The following is a 12,850-nucleotide window of genomic DNA, read 5'->3' on the forward strand; positions in this document are numbered from 1 at the left end:
TGTTCGCATTTTTCCAAGGCTTCACTAAATATTTCCTCTGAATATAGATTAAATAATATAAGTGAAAGTATACAACCTTGTCTAACGCCTCGTAGAATCTGGATCATTTCCGTTGGTTCACCTCCAAAATTCGTTCTTATTGTGGCTGATTGGTTCCGTATAAATTTTATATTTGTATATATACGCCGATCTTTATCATCCATTTGGGCTTTTGTTAGAATATCCTTAATTTTTGGTGTTGAACTGTATCAAATGCTTTTTGGTAGTCCACAAAGCAGGTGTAAATATCGCAAGTCATATCTCTGCATCTTTGAAATAATACTTGTAGACTAAACAGTGCATCTCTTGTACCTACGCCTTTCATGAATCCAAACTGTGTGTCTTGTATTCTCTCTTCGCATAGCTTGTATATTCTACGATGTATAATTTTAAGAAAAAGTTTTAATGTATGGCTCATTAGACTTATTAGCCTATATTCTCCGCACTTTTTTGCTCCCTGTTTCTTTGGTAAGGTAATAAATTCTGAAAGTAGCCAATCTTTTGGGATATTTCCTGTGTCATAGATATTATTGAAGATTTTACATAGTACTCTTAAAGATTCATCATCAAGAAGTTTAAGAAATTCAGATTGTACTCCGTCTGGTCCTGGAGCTCTACCTTTTTTTAGTGATATTATGGCTGCTCTTATTTCTGCCACTAGTATAGGTGGTCCTGTTTCCGTAGGTATTGGGGGCTGGTTCTCTCTCTCATTAAAAAATAAATTTCTTATGTAATTTTTCCAGGTATCATTGATACTCTCTTTGTCCACGATTATCTCTCCATTGTCATTAACAAGTTTACTTATTCTTCTGTTTTTACATTTACCTGTAATTTCTCTTACCTTCTTATGCACGTTGAAGTCGTCGTATTTACTTTGGAGAATTTCGATTTCTTGGCATTTTTTCTCCAGTTCTTTCTGTTTGGCTTCTCTGATCTTTCTCTGTATCTCTCGCTGTAATGTTTTATACATGGAGTTATCGTTCTTGTTTTTCCTTCTTTCTTCCATTAGTTGCAGAATCTCTGTCGTCATCCATGTCTTATTCTTACCTTCTTCGTTCTTCATAAAATTGTCTTTAATGTCGTCTATTGTTTTCTTAAGGGATTCTATCTTATCTTCTGTGCTTTCCGTTGTATTATCGATTTCTTTAAATTTTCTATTTAATGTTTTGCTGACTATTTCTTTTACTTCGCTACATTTCAGTTTTCTCATGTCATGTTTTTTTACAGTTTTTCCGCGTATTTTCTTTAGCAGCACTAGTTTTAGTAAATTGTATCATTGAAACGATGGCAGTAACTATAAAAAAACAGATACGCCGCTGAAGGAATTTCATAAATGACATAAATGTTTACTGTGAATGAGGTACCGTGAATGTTATAATTAGGCTAATTCATTAGACATACCCTGCGGCGCCTAGTCTATCCTGCTTAAAAACGCAAAATATTTGCAACTGCATATCTGCAAATACGTGCAGGAGAAAAGTGTATTGCGCAGATTTTACAATTTTGGATTTATCACTATAGCAAACCTGACTGACCTTATCATACAAAATAAATAATGACCAAACTCTCGATGGTAAGAGAAGAGGTAGGTCCAGTACAAGATTTAAATATTACGTGGAGAAAACTCTAAGAAGGTTACAAGTGCGAAACTGTAAAAGCAAGCAAATAAGAGGGAGGAATGGAAGCTGATCCTGGAATAGGCCAAGATAATGGGTGTAAAACCGATGACGATAATATACACATTAAAGAGTAAGATCTAAGTCAAAAGGTGTACAAGCAGGGTAAATAAATGCGATGAATGCGATTGAATTGAAGATATCTGACGGATAGAGATGTAAGGAATAACACGAGACACACATCCAAAACGGTAACTGTTAAAGAATGGTGGCTACAGATGGAGCAGGAATGCGCTAGATATATTTAATATTTAAATTTCAAGAAACTCAGTAGATATAATTTATGATTTTTGAATAAATTAAAAAGTGAGATATTTTTAAAATTTTTGTGCACTTGACCACTCCAAATGTAATCCACATTGCGCAGAAATATACGCCTGGCTTCTATATCAAATACAAAGAAAAGATTTGGTAAAATTCTCTTCAAATTTTTTATTATGAAAATACAATGCTTTATTAGCACGTTTTTAATAAACCCAATGAAGTTTTAGATTGTAAACCTTATATTTTACCTATATCTCCCCCACTAGTGTTAAAATACTTTAATAAAGCTCTTTTTAACTACCCCTTTATAGATTATTCCATATGAATTAAAAAATATTATACATGATTATATTCAAAAGAAGATTATAATAAAAAATATTAATTCATCGACTAATTAAAAAACTAATGGCACAAAAAATATGTAAAGGAGTCTAGAGTAAAACATAATGACGGTATTAGATACAGGGCAGCGACAAACCGCTTATACGTATTTCGTATATCTCCTCAGAACGGTATAGCCACTGCTCTGAACCAAAACAAAAATCTTTCCCGTCCTAGGCAATAGTTATCAAAATAACTACATATATACGGACGTAACTACGCCCGGTTTCGCCAGGTAGGAATCGTTTGATTTCTCTTTTTGAGTCTAGAGTAATTACTAACACTGCGATAACTACAACAGAAGACATATAAGAGAAAAGGGAAGCAGAAAAAAATACACTATAGGCATTCCTATTTATAATCATCGAATCGCATAATTCAATATAACTTAACCCCGTGGAGAACGATAGGGCGCTAAAAATCGATAAAAGATTTATCTAAACGTCTAATTACCACATTCGGTAAATCAATAGAGATAATTCAGTGACTCTCTTATAGATAGCCGTAGGTATACTGCTAAAAGAGAAAACTCATGCTTCTTCTTGCTCGCTTGTTTTCTGGCTACTGGAATGTTCCTTCCTCGACCGTTTGACCTGTCCATTGTCTAATATCTTCTAAGAACAGCTGTTAAGAATGTTCTAAGAATGTCTTCAGATTCAATGTTTTCCTTATATTTTGCCCTGAATGATCGATCAATCAGAATAGGCGACCACTCAGATGAAAAAAGATGTAATGAAAGGTTTTAGTTAAAAAAAAATACAAAACGCAATATTTTCTATCTGCATAAACCTGTATTATTTCAAAAAGTTATCACTATTATCAGAAGCTTGCTAGTTCCAACTAAAGTACGTGTAAGTGCCACTTGAGAGGTCCAATAACTGGAGCCGGTGAAAACGGCAAGATATTTTTAAGGGACTAGATTAATTCAGTGGGAGTAAACTGAGTATCTTGGATAACATTAGGGTTACTCTCTTTATACGTAGCTTAAGAAATAGCAAAATATCCTGTTATACTCCAAGTTACTCTTATAAAATTAAAAAAAAAGATTATTATTGTAACAATTATAAAATTACTTTTACTTTATAAAATTAAAAAAAGATTATTATTGCAACAATTATAAAATTACTTTTACTCGAGTATCATAATAAAATCCAACCAGTCTTCTAACCCCTCTAAAGACATTTCTACTTTTATTCATTTTTATTCAGATCACTCTTTTATCCTTCATTGCCCGTTGATGCCACGGTGTGATTATCGACGTTGTCAGAGAGCACTTCATGTTAAGTATTTCAGATGAATACGAAAAACTGATAACAATAGTCTGTAAATCAAGATCGAATACAATAAAGTACTGATCTTTGACAATTAATTATTCCCAAACTACTGTTAACTCCCTGTTTCACAGCTTTAATTTAAATGAGGGTCGATTATTAGAAGGGGTTGTCCAGGGGTTGTCCTTTGTCGGTCGATAAAACTAACACACCTGTTGAACCGAAGGTGAAAGCGATTTTAGTATATGCTACATTATATTTTTTAATTCAGGATAATTTTTGAGATTAAGTAAGAGATATATGTACTACTTACTTCAAAAATGAATAAGAAAGAAAATACTGAAAAGGACCATTATAATATTCTCACAGTTGCAATCGTCTTCATGGATGAATCGTCTTCAGTTGCAGTCAAACGACATATTCTTACCTTACTCTAATAATTCCCTTATATTTTATTTTTTTGCTATAAACTTCAAAATATTGTCTGATTTCATCCACATAAACTACATTGGCAAATTTTACACTGATTAAATAGGAGTGGAAGTATTAGTTAAAAAAAAAAACAATTTTCGGCGATAAGTATTAATAATAATTAAGGAAGCATGATTCCAAATATCATTCGTAAAATTTTGTGAAAAAAAAGTATTCGTTTAATGCTAATTAGACAAACATACCTGACATATTCCATGGACAAGCTGATACAATCCTGGGGGTTGAAAATAGTGCGTTCCGTATCTTCGCCTCGCTCTTCAGGAGAAACTCTTGCTGCTATTTGAGGATATTCTTGATAATACTGTTTTCGGCGTGTCATTTCCCTCAAAAACAATTCTGGGACAAGTTTATAGACTATGTCTTGAAGAGTTTTATCCAATCTGGAAAGAATTATTAAATATATGTAATAATATATTGTAATTATTAAATTACAAGCAAGAAATAAAAAGTACAATCCTGCAAAAAAAGGTAAAAGGTTATTTTATTAAATACACTCATGGACAAAAATATCGAATATTTTGGAATTTTCCAATTTTTTTTTGTGGTCACTATTATTTCAAAATAATTTTAGATTACTGATAATACTCATATAGTAGGCTGATGTACTCACTGGTTTGAAATATTTTGATGTTTATTTTGACGTTTATTCAGTGGTTAGTGTCATTCGTACATTTTATCATAAAAAACCTTCTTCACGTAAAGGAAAAATCATACTAATTCGGTTATTTTTAGTTTAATTTATTAAGTTTAGTTAAATATTATTTTGATTTAACTAAGTTTAAAACAAAAACAAGTATCCCATCAATTCAAAACTGAGATGAAGTCCAAGTAGCACATATTGTAACTTTGTACGAAGAAGGATATGCACAAAAAGGTATCGCACGACGTCTCAGCAGAACTGAATCTATAGTTTCGAATAGTCTAAAAAGGTACCGCGAAACAGGAAATTTTGTACGAAGGCCTGGTCAAGGACGCCCAAGGTGCACAACCGCAATTGATGACCGTTTTTTGGTTCTTAATTCTACACGAAATCGTTCATTGACATCGATGCACCTCAGAAGTTAATGTGAGTTCACAAACAGTTAGACGAAGATCAAAAGAAGCAAACTTAAAGCCCAGACGCCCCGCCAAAGTTCCACGTCTTCTCCAAAATCATAAAGCTCGTCGTTTGGAATTTGCAAAAACACATATTTAGTGGAATATCGACAAGTGGAAAAACGTTCTTTTCACTGATAAGACCAAAATCCTATTATGGAAGCCAGATGGTCAAAACTACGTCTACAGAAGAGTTGGAGAACGATTTGCCAGCTGCAGTCTCGCCCAGACCGTTAGTTTTGGAGTTGATGGCATAATTCTTTGGGAAGGTATTATTTGGGAGGTACGTACCGCACTTGTGGAAGTGATTGAATGGATGGCTGGTGATTCTTACGTTTAAAACATCCTGCAAGATCATGTTTTGTCATATGTTGGTTACATTGAATATGAAAGATTCGCGTTAATGCACGATAATGCTCGACCACATGCCGCTGCCATAGTAATTATCTTGATGAGGTCCAAATTCGAAGATTGGATTGGCCACCGTCTAGCCCGGATTTAAATCCAATAGAGCACATGTAGGATCACCTAAAACGCAGCATACGACAAAGAAATCCCGTTCCAAATACGATAGAGCAACTTCGGCTTGCTGCACAGGATGAATGGAATGCAATTTTCCAAGGATATCTCCAAAATTTACTTGCAAGCATGCTGAGAAAGATACAAGCAGTAATAAGAGCTAGAGGGGGGAATACTCGTTACTGATCATGCACTTCTTTCAGTTTAAACCACTTGTTTAAGCAATTTAAATTATCCTTTAAGTTTAGAGTAAAACAACCGTATTTACCTAATAGTAAACATTTATTTTTTTCACAATTTTCTCAGCATAAGAACTTAAAATTGTTCATTAAACATTGTTAAAATAAACTCTATTTTACAATAAACGACTTGATTGGCCAGAATTTATTTTGAAAAAACAAAAATTTGAAAATTCCAAAATATTCGATATTTTTGTCCATGGGTGTATTTGTATGGCATTATAAATCAGATATTTTTCTATGTGCAGACTTTACATATACTTTAAACTTGACAACAAATATAACTGAATCTGCATGTATACTTATCTAAACAAGAGCTGTTTTTAATTTTCACAGAATGATGTTCAATTTGAAATGTTTTGTTGAACATCAGTTTCCTCGCAACATTATTACTAAAAGAAGATTTTATAACATTTTTTTTATCTAAGTATATACCAGTCAAAAACAGCACTGTTGCACTTTCCAATAGATATTGGGCGTCCAATAGTTAAAAATTATTTGAATATTGGTAATATTTCAATCTTACATGAATATTGTTAATATATTCACAATTATTCGGCAATAACAATAGACCACACGTTATTTTGTATACCTTTTACCGGTTAAGAGCCGAATAAAAATATTTGTAATCTTTTTATTTCTAATGATATTTTTTTATATTATATTATAGTACATCTATGGCAACAGAAGGGATCATAAAATCCATTCTCTTAGACTAAAAATACGTATTAAGAAGTAAACGTTATCCTTAAAATGTACTTTGAAAATCATTCCAGACGTGCGTTGCCAAGACACCAAAGGCTGATGCGCCACGTGGGATTCATGCTGCCACGCTACAACTGCTATTCAGCCAGGGTTGCCATCCCAAGCGAATACACGTTAAAATACTTAAAAAGGAATGTTTTCTGTGAAAATTTTATACGCATCAATACAATTTTAGACGAATTTTCTTAAATTCGAAAAAAATGTATATTTTGTTTTAAAACACATACACAAGTAAATAAATTTATACTATACAACACATGTAAATATCAATTTTTTACATTCTAAAAAGTGCGAACAGTTACTTAATTTACAAACAGATAAAAAAATAGACACAAATCTATGAACAGCATATATCATAGTCATTCTTCTTCTTTTTCTATAGACTTGACTCTGTCTGTTTTTCAAAGTGCCTCCAGTACGTTGACGTACCATCGTTTATCATAGTCACTGAAGCAATAAAATAAGGTAAATGTAAAGAAAAGATCTCATAAACACGTTTGTTTTTTATTTTGTTTTTGATTTTTTTGTTGTATGAATAACACATAACCTAAAAAATGGAACCTTTAAAATAAAATAAGGACGATGTCTAAAATGAGACGTGTGAAAGAGAAAAAAGGGATACAGCCAATTACTTTGGGACATATTATAATATCCATCATGAAGTAACAATACAAGTTCTGATGTTAAAATTTTCCAATATTTCCCATGCCATTCTGCCATTATTCAATGTTTTCCATAGTCTACCACCTAATCTTTAAGTTTTCTGTCCTGCATTTTATTTATCTCGGATGATTTTGGCAATATATTGTCGTCCAAGCTTATTAAATGATCCCCCAATCAAATTTCCTAGGGTCCAACAAATTCTGATGCATGTGTTTCTTCTTTAACGGCCGATGTTCCAATAGAGAGAGAATTAATTTGATTTTAAATATTACGTCATTAGATAAGTTTACCAAAAATAACGCTGTTGATGCTTCTGGCAGGTAATACCGAAAATAAGTTCCATTTCTCGTTTGACAACGTGGGGTGTGAAAATGCACCTACCTACTTGCGAAATTTGTCATTAACCGTTGAGAGTCAAGTGACTTTGTTCAATTGAAATAATAGTCTTTATATTGTGTTTAAAAAATTGTTAAATATATTTATAATTAGTTATAAAAATTACAGTGTTTGTGTCGATCTATCTAGTGTGGCCGATTTACCAAGGTCATGGAATATTGCAGCCCAAAACAGTTCTGTATCCGATTAGGTAACTCGTTAGGTATTATTAGCATTAGAGAAACTTTTCACCACCTCTATATATGGTGAATAATTACAGTCACCAAAGCTCATTTCGACCCCTCTTTGTTTAACTAGACATACAGCCCCTAATTTATTCAGTCGGTAAAGTTCGTGGTTAGATCTAGATCTCCATATCCCATTTTCGTTAATCGGTCCAAAGATTTTTTTAGAAATTCTCTTTTAAAATCTGTCAATTCCTTTTTATATTCTATGTCATCCCCCATGTCACATTTATAATATAATATTGGAATAATGACATATTTATAGATCATAATCTTCGATTTTCGGTGGACAGTTTTGAAGCAGAATATGTGAGTCAACGAGAAATAGGTTTTGTTAATCTTAATTAATTTTTGAATTCCTACCTTCTCCGTTTCTTTTGTGTTTTATATAGCATTTAATTCTTTTTCTATTCTGCTTCAAAAATACTGTACTCTAATTTGATTTCTATATCTCCTTGGTTCTGTTTGTGCTAATGCTTTTGTCTTGTAAGTATTTATTTCTAGTACAGTCCCCCTGTCTACACTTTCAACTGTACATTTATTTTCATGGCTTTCTCCGCTTTGCTGGACATGATTTTATTGTCATCGGCCCATGCGACAAGCTGTACTGATTTGTTTGTAAAGAGTTTGACTCTTCAGACATTCAGCTATTTTGTGGCATTCAAAAGCCAAGTGCCAGTAAGTTCAGTTTGTATGCAGACTATTGCTGTTGTTGAAAATCCATCGTTGCTTTGACTAGTCGCATATATTTTGAGTTGATGCTGAAGGTTTGTAGAATAGAATAGAATAGAATAAACGTTAATGACGTGTTTCCAAAAATTCTTTATAGTGCTTTAAAGTGAGGAGCTAATCGATTGTAAGTCATTCTTGTTGTAACGTTGGGAACACAACTAGAAATGAACCAAAACAAGGGCAGCACAATATAAGTAAAAAACTAACTAACTGAATCTGGCAATAGAATAAGACAGGGGATTCCCCGAGTCTTCTATTGTTCAACCTGATCATAGATGAAATAACCTGAAGTGGAAGGCCAAATGAATTGATCAAATAGAGCCGCAGGTTGCCTGAATAAAACAATAATGAGAAATAAAAATATCGAGAAAGAAATGAAAGGCAGAATTTATAAAATAGTCATCAGAAAAATAATGACAGAAGACCTGACACAGACAGGACAGAAATAATGGTAGAAACAGAAGCGATAAAAACTCTTCCAAAAATCGATTGTAAGACACTATGGGACAGGGCTATAAGTCCAGATATACGACTGAGATGCAAGGTGGAGAACATCAAAAACTGGGTAAGAAATAGAAGAGTCGAATGGATCGATCATTTAAGCCGAATGGCAACAAGTGGAGTAGTAAAGGCGGCGACAGACGGTTCCCAATAGGAAGATAATCAGTGGGAAAACCACGAAAACGATGGAACAACAACTTACTAAAGACACATTGAAAAACAGACAGTCATGTCTAAACAAAAATTAGAAGCGAAGACCAAAAAGAGAACAGACGCCTAACATAGAAGTTAACTGGTAAAAAGAAAGTAAACTAGTACAGCATACATTATTAGAAAGAAAAACACGTTCACAAATACTATTAAATAACGTAATGTCACTTAATATTTAATCGTTCATTCCTTCTGACACTATCGCTAAAGGAATTAAATGAAGTGAAAACTTCAAATAAAAAAATGAAAGTAATTTATTTAATAACAGGCCGAAAATAATTTATTTTCTAAATATCATCGATAATACAGTAATTCTAGGCATCGTGGCAAGCCAGCGGTCGATTTCTCTCTCATTCTTCAGCGATACTACTACCCGACCCGACAACCCCCGGCCTTCATCCGTCTCTGTTTAAGCTTCCGGTGGAATGTTGTCACGTTGCAAACGGACTTGCGCGCTGCTTACACATCAATAACGGAGGCGATTTCATGAACCGTGTACTTTGTTTTGATAACGTAGGCCCGATGACGACTAAGCCGGCATTTTTTATCTTTACTTTTATTGCTCTCTTCCACTCTTTCATTGTCTCGGCCAGTCAAGATAAATTTTTTAAGAGACAGAAGTGAGAATTTTATTAAGATGAACATAGTAATAAGTTTACAGCTTAGCAAATACTGTACATATTTATAGCACGACTTTGTAGACAGATCTTCTTACACTATCATTGAGTAAAATCGCAATTAAATATATTATATTTATCAAATGTAGGTATTAAATTCATACATAGTAGCTGTAACCCAATTAAAATTAAAAAAGGTCGAAAATCTCGAAAAAATATTGATACAACCCAACTTGTTGGCCGACAAAAATAGTTGCTGTCGGGATATTGCGGTTGAACAACCAAATCGGTCGGCACGACCGTCGGTTACAACTATTTTTGTCGGTCAACAAGACTATACACACACCAACCGTTGGGCCCAACGTTGTCGGTCACGACAGTTGGGTGGTCTTGTTCAAATACAACTGAACGAAAATTTAGTTTGGGAAAATATCGGTGAGCATATCGATGAATGCTTAAAATTATAACAGCCGTAAAGAAAATCTGTGAAAGGGATTTAAAAGGCAGTTCAAAGCTAAAAAAGAAGGCTTGGATAACAGAAAACATATTGAATTTGATGGAGCAACGGCGACTAGCAATAAAACAACGAAAAACTTTATAAGAAGCAATAGCAAAGAGTGTCAACATCTTGCCTAACAGTGTTATGAAATTGAAGAACTCGAAAATAGATACAATACATTTAACATGTATAAAAAAGTAAAAGAAGTAGCTGGTAAGAGACAAACTGCACTCTATATGATGAAGGTGGTAAAACAACACTTGAAGTAGAGGACAAAATTAATGAATGGGAAAATTACAATAAGAACCTATTGACCTATATAAGACAATAGGATTAGTTCACCTCTGGATATTACTACCCTAATATACGGACCCTAATAACACGTTCTGAGATAAGTCATACAATCATCAAAAAATGGCAAAGCGACAGCTCCTGATAAAATTCCAAGTGAAATATACAAGCTTATAAATGATAGCAATGTTTTAGAGGCTATAACTTCGTTTTTCAATACCATTTATACCAGCTAACATCTATCTAATGGTTGGTCCAATTCATTGGTCATAGCTCTACCTAAGAAGACAACAGCAAAAACAAATATGCTGATTATAGAACGATCAGTTTGTTAAGCCATTTATTGAAAATTTTCGTAAAGGTAATACATGGCCGTATCTATATAATAAATGCGAGGAATACCTAAGTGATTCACTGTTCTGGATCATTTGATCCAGATAAGTGATCACTGATCACAGAACAGTGAATGCAGCGGAAGAAACCTACGTTGAGTTGAAACAGAGTGCAGAAGCAGTAGGGCTAGCAATAAATACAAATAAAACAAAACTACTCATACAAACCAGATCAAATAGACCCGTGCAACAACACTTTATTGACGATATAGAACATGTAAATAGATTCACATACCTAGGAATGGATCTGGTCGCAAGCAATGAAGAAGAACCGGAAATAAATAGAAGGCTTGTGCTGGCAAATAAAGCCTATTTCGCGATGGGCCACATATTCAAATCGCGAGACGTACACCGGAAAACAAAACTCCGGGTCTATAAAACAATAATCAGGCCCATAGTAAGTTATGGTTGTGAAACATGGGTGGTGACACAGAAATCTGCCAATGCATTAGATGTGTTCGAAAGAAAAATATTACGTAGGATCCTGGGCCCTATAAGTGAAAACAACAACTGGCGAATTAGGTAAAATAGAGAAATATACGAGCAATATAGCGAACCAACTCTAGCACAACATACTAAACTGCAGAGATTACGATGGGCAGGGCACGTGGTCCGCATGCATGAGAATAGAATCCCCAGAAAATTATTAAATGCAAGAATGCAGGGAAAAAGACCTGTTGGAAGAATTAAAAACAGATGGGAAGATGAAGTCGATGAGGATGCCAGAAACTGCCTGGGAACGCGTTCATGGAAAAGAACAGCGGTAAATCGAGATGATTGGAGAAGCCTGTTGAAGGAGGCCAAGGCCCGATTTGGGCTGTAGCGCCATTGGATGGATGGACCTAAGTGATTCACAGTTTGGTTTTACGTAACGGGTTTGGAACGAGAGAGGCACGAACGTACTTGCTCAAAGATGTCGTGATATATCTGTAGACATGAACTGTTGTTTTATTGACTTCCAAAAGGCATTTGATCGTGTTAAGCACTCTATATTGATCGAAGTTTTAGAGACATTGCCTTGGATGGCAGAGACGTTCACATAATTACAAATTTGTATTGGAATCAAACAACATGAGTTTTAGTAGAAGGTTTCGAATCATCAAATACTGATTTTTCTGAAACACAAGAAGAAATAATTGTCAACGGTGAAGTAATCAATAATTTGCGATATGTCGAAGATATAGTACTCCTAGTTTCTACTCAAGAAGATCTGCAAACATTACTTGACAGTGTCGTTGAGAGCTGTAAGGAAGCAGGTCTGAATCTGAACATACGGAAAACCAAAATATTCGTAATAAGTAGACAGAATATAAAACCTTCTATTATCTAAATACATAGTACCAAACTTGAGCAAGTGGATCCAATTGTTTACCTTGGAAATCAGTTAAATTGTAACGCAGAGAGTCATGGTGAAGTTAGAACCAGAATTCAGCAGGTCAGAGCCGCTTTTAGAAGGACGTTTAAAGTTTTATGTAATAGAGACCTAAAATTGGCATTGCGGATCCGTATACTTCGCTGCTACGTGTTCTCAGTCTTACTTTATGGACTGGGAATAAAAGTGATCTAAATCGCCTTCAGGTTTTC

The 12,850-nt window shown here is 34.0% G+C and overlaps 1 protein-coding gene across 2 annotated transcripts in view; it reads right to left on the reverse strand.

Moving 5' to 3' along the window:
* LOC140446048 (uncharacterized) overlaps positions 1-12,850 on the reverse strand; it is a 423,658-nt gene that overhangs the window by 237,919 nt on the left and 172,889 nt on the right. For both annotated transcript variants that reach the window (XM_072538562.1, XM_072538561.1), the window contains one exon: positions 4,306-4,503. In XM_072538562.1, coding sequence (XP_072394663.1) covers positions 4,306-4,503 — 198 coding nt within the window. The remainder of the gene's footprint in view (positions 1-4,305; positions 4,504-12,850) is intronic.

Source organism: Diabrotica undecimpunctata, chromosome 7 (assembly GCF_040954645.1).
Source record: "Diabrotica undecimpunctata isolate CICGRU chromosome 7, icDiaUnde3, whole genome shotgun sequence".
NCBI lineage: Eukaryota > Metazoa > Arthropoda > Insecta > Coleoptera > Chrysomelidae > Diabrotica > Diabrotica undecimpunctata.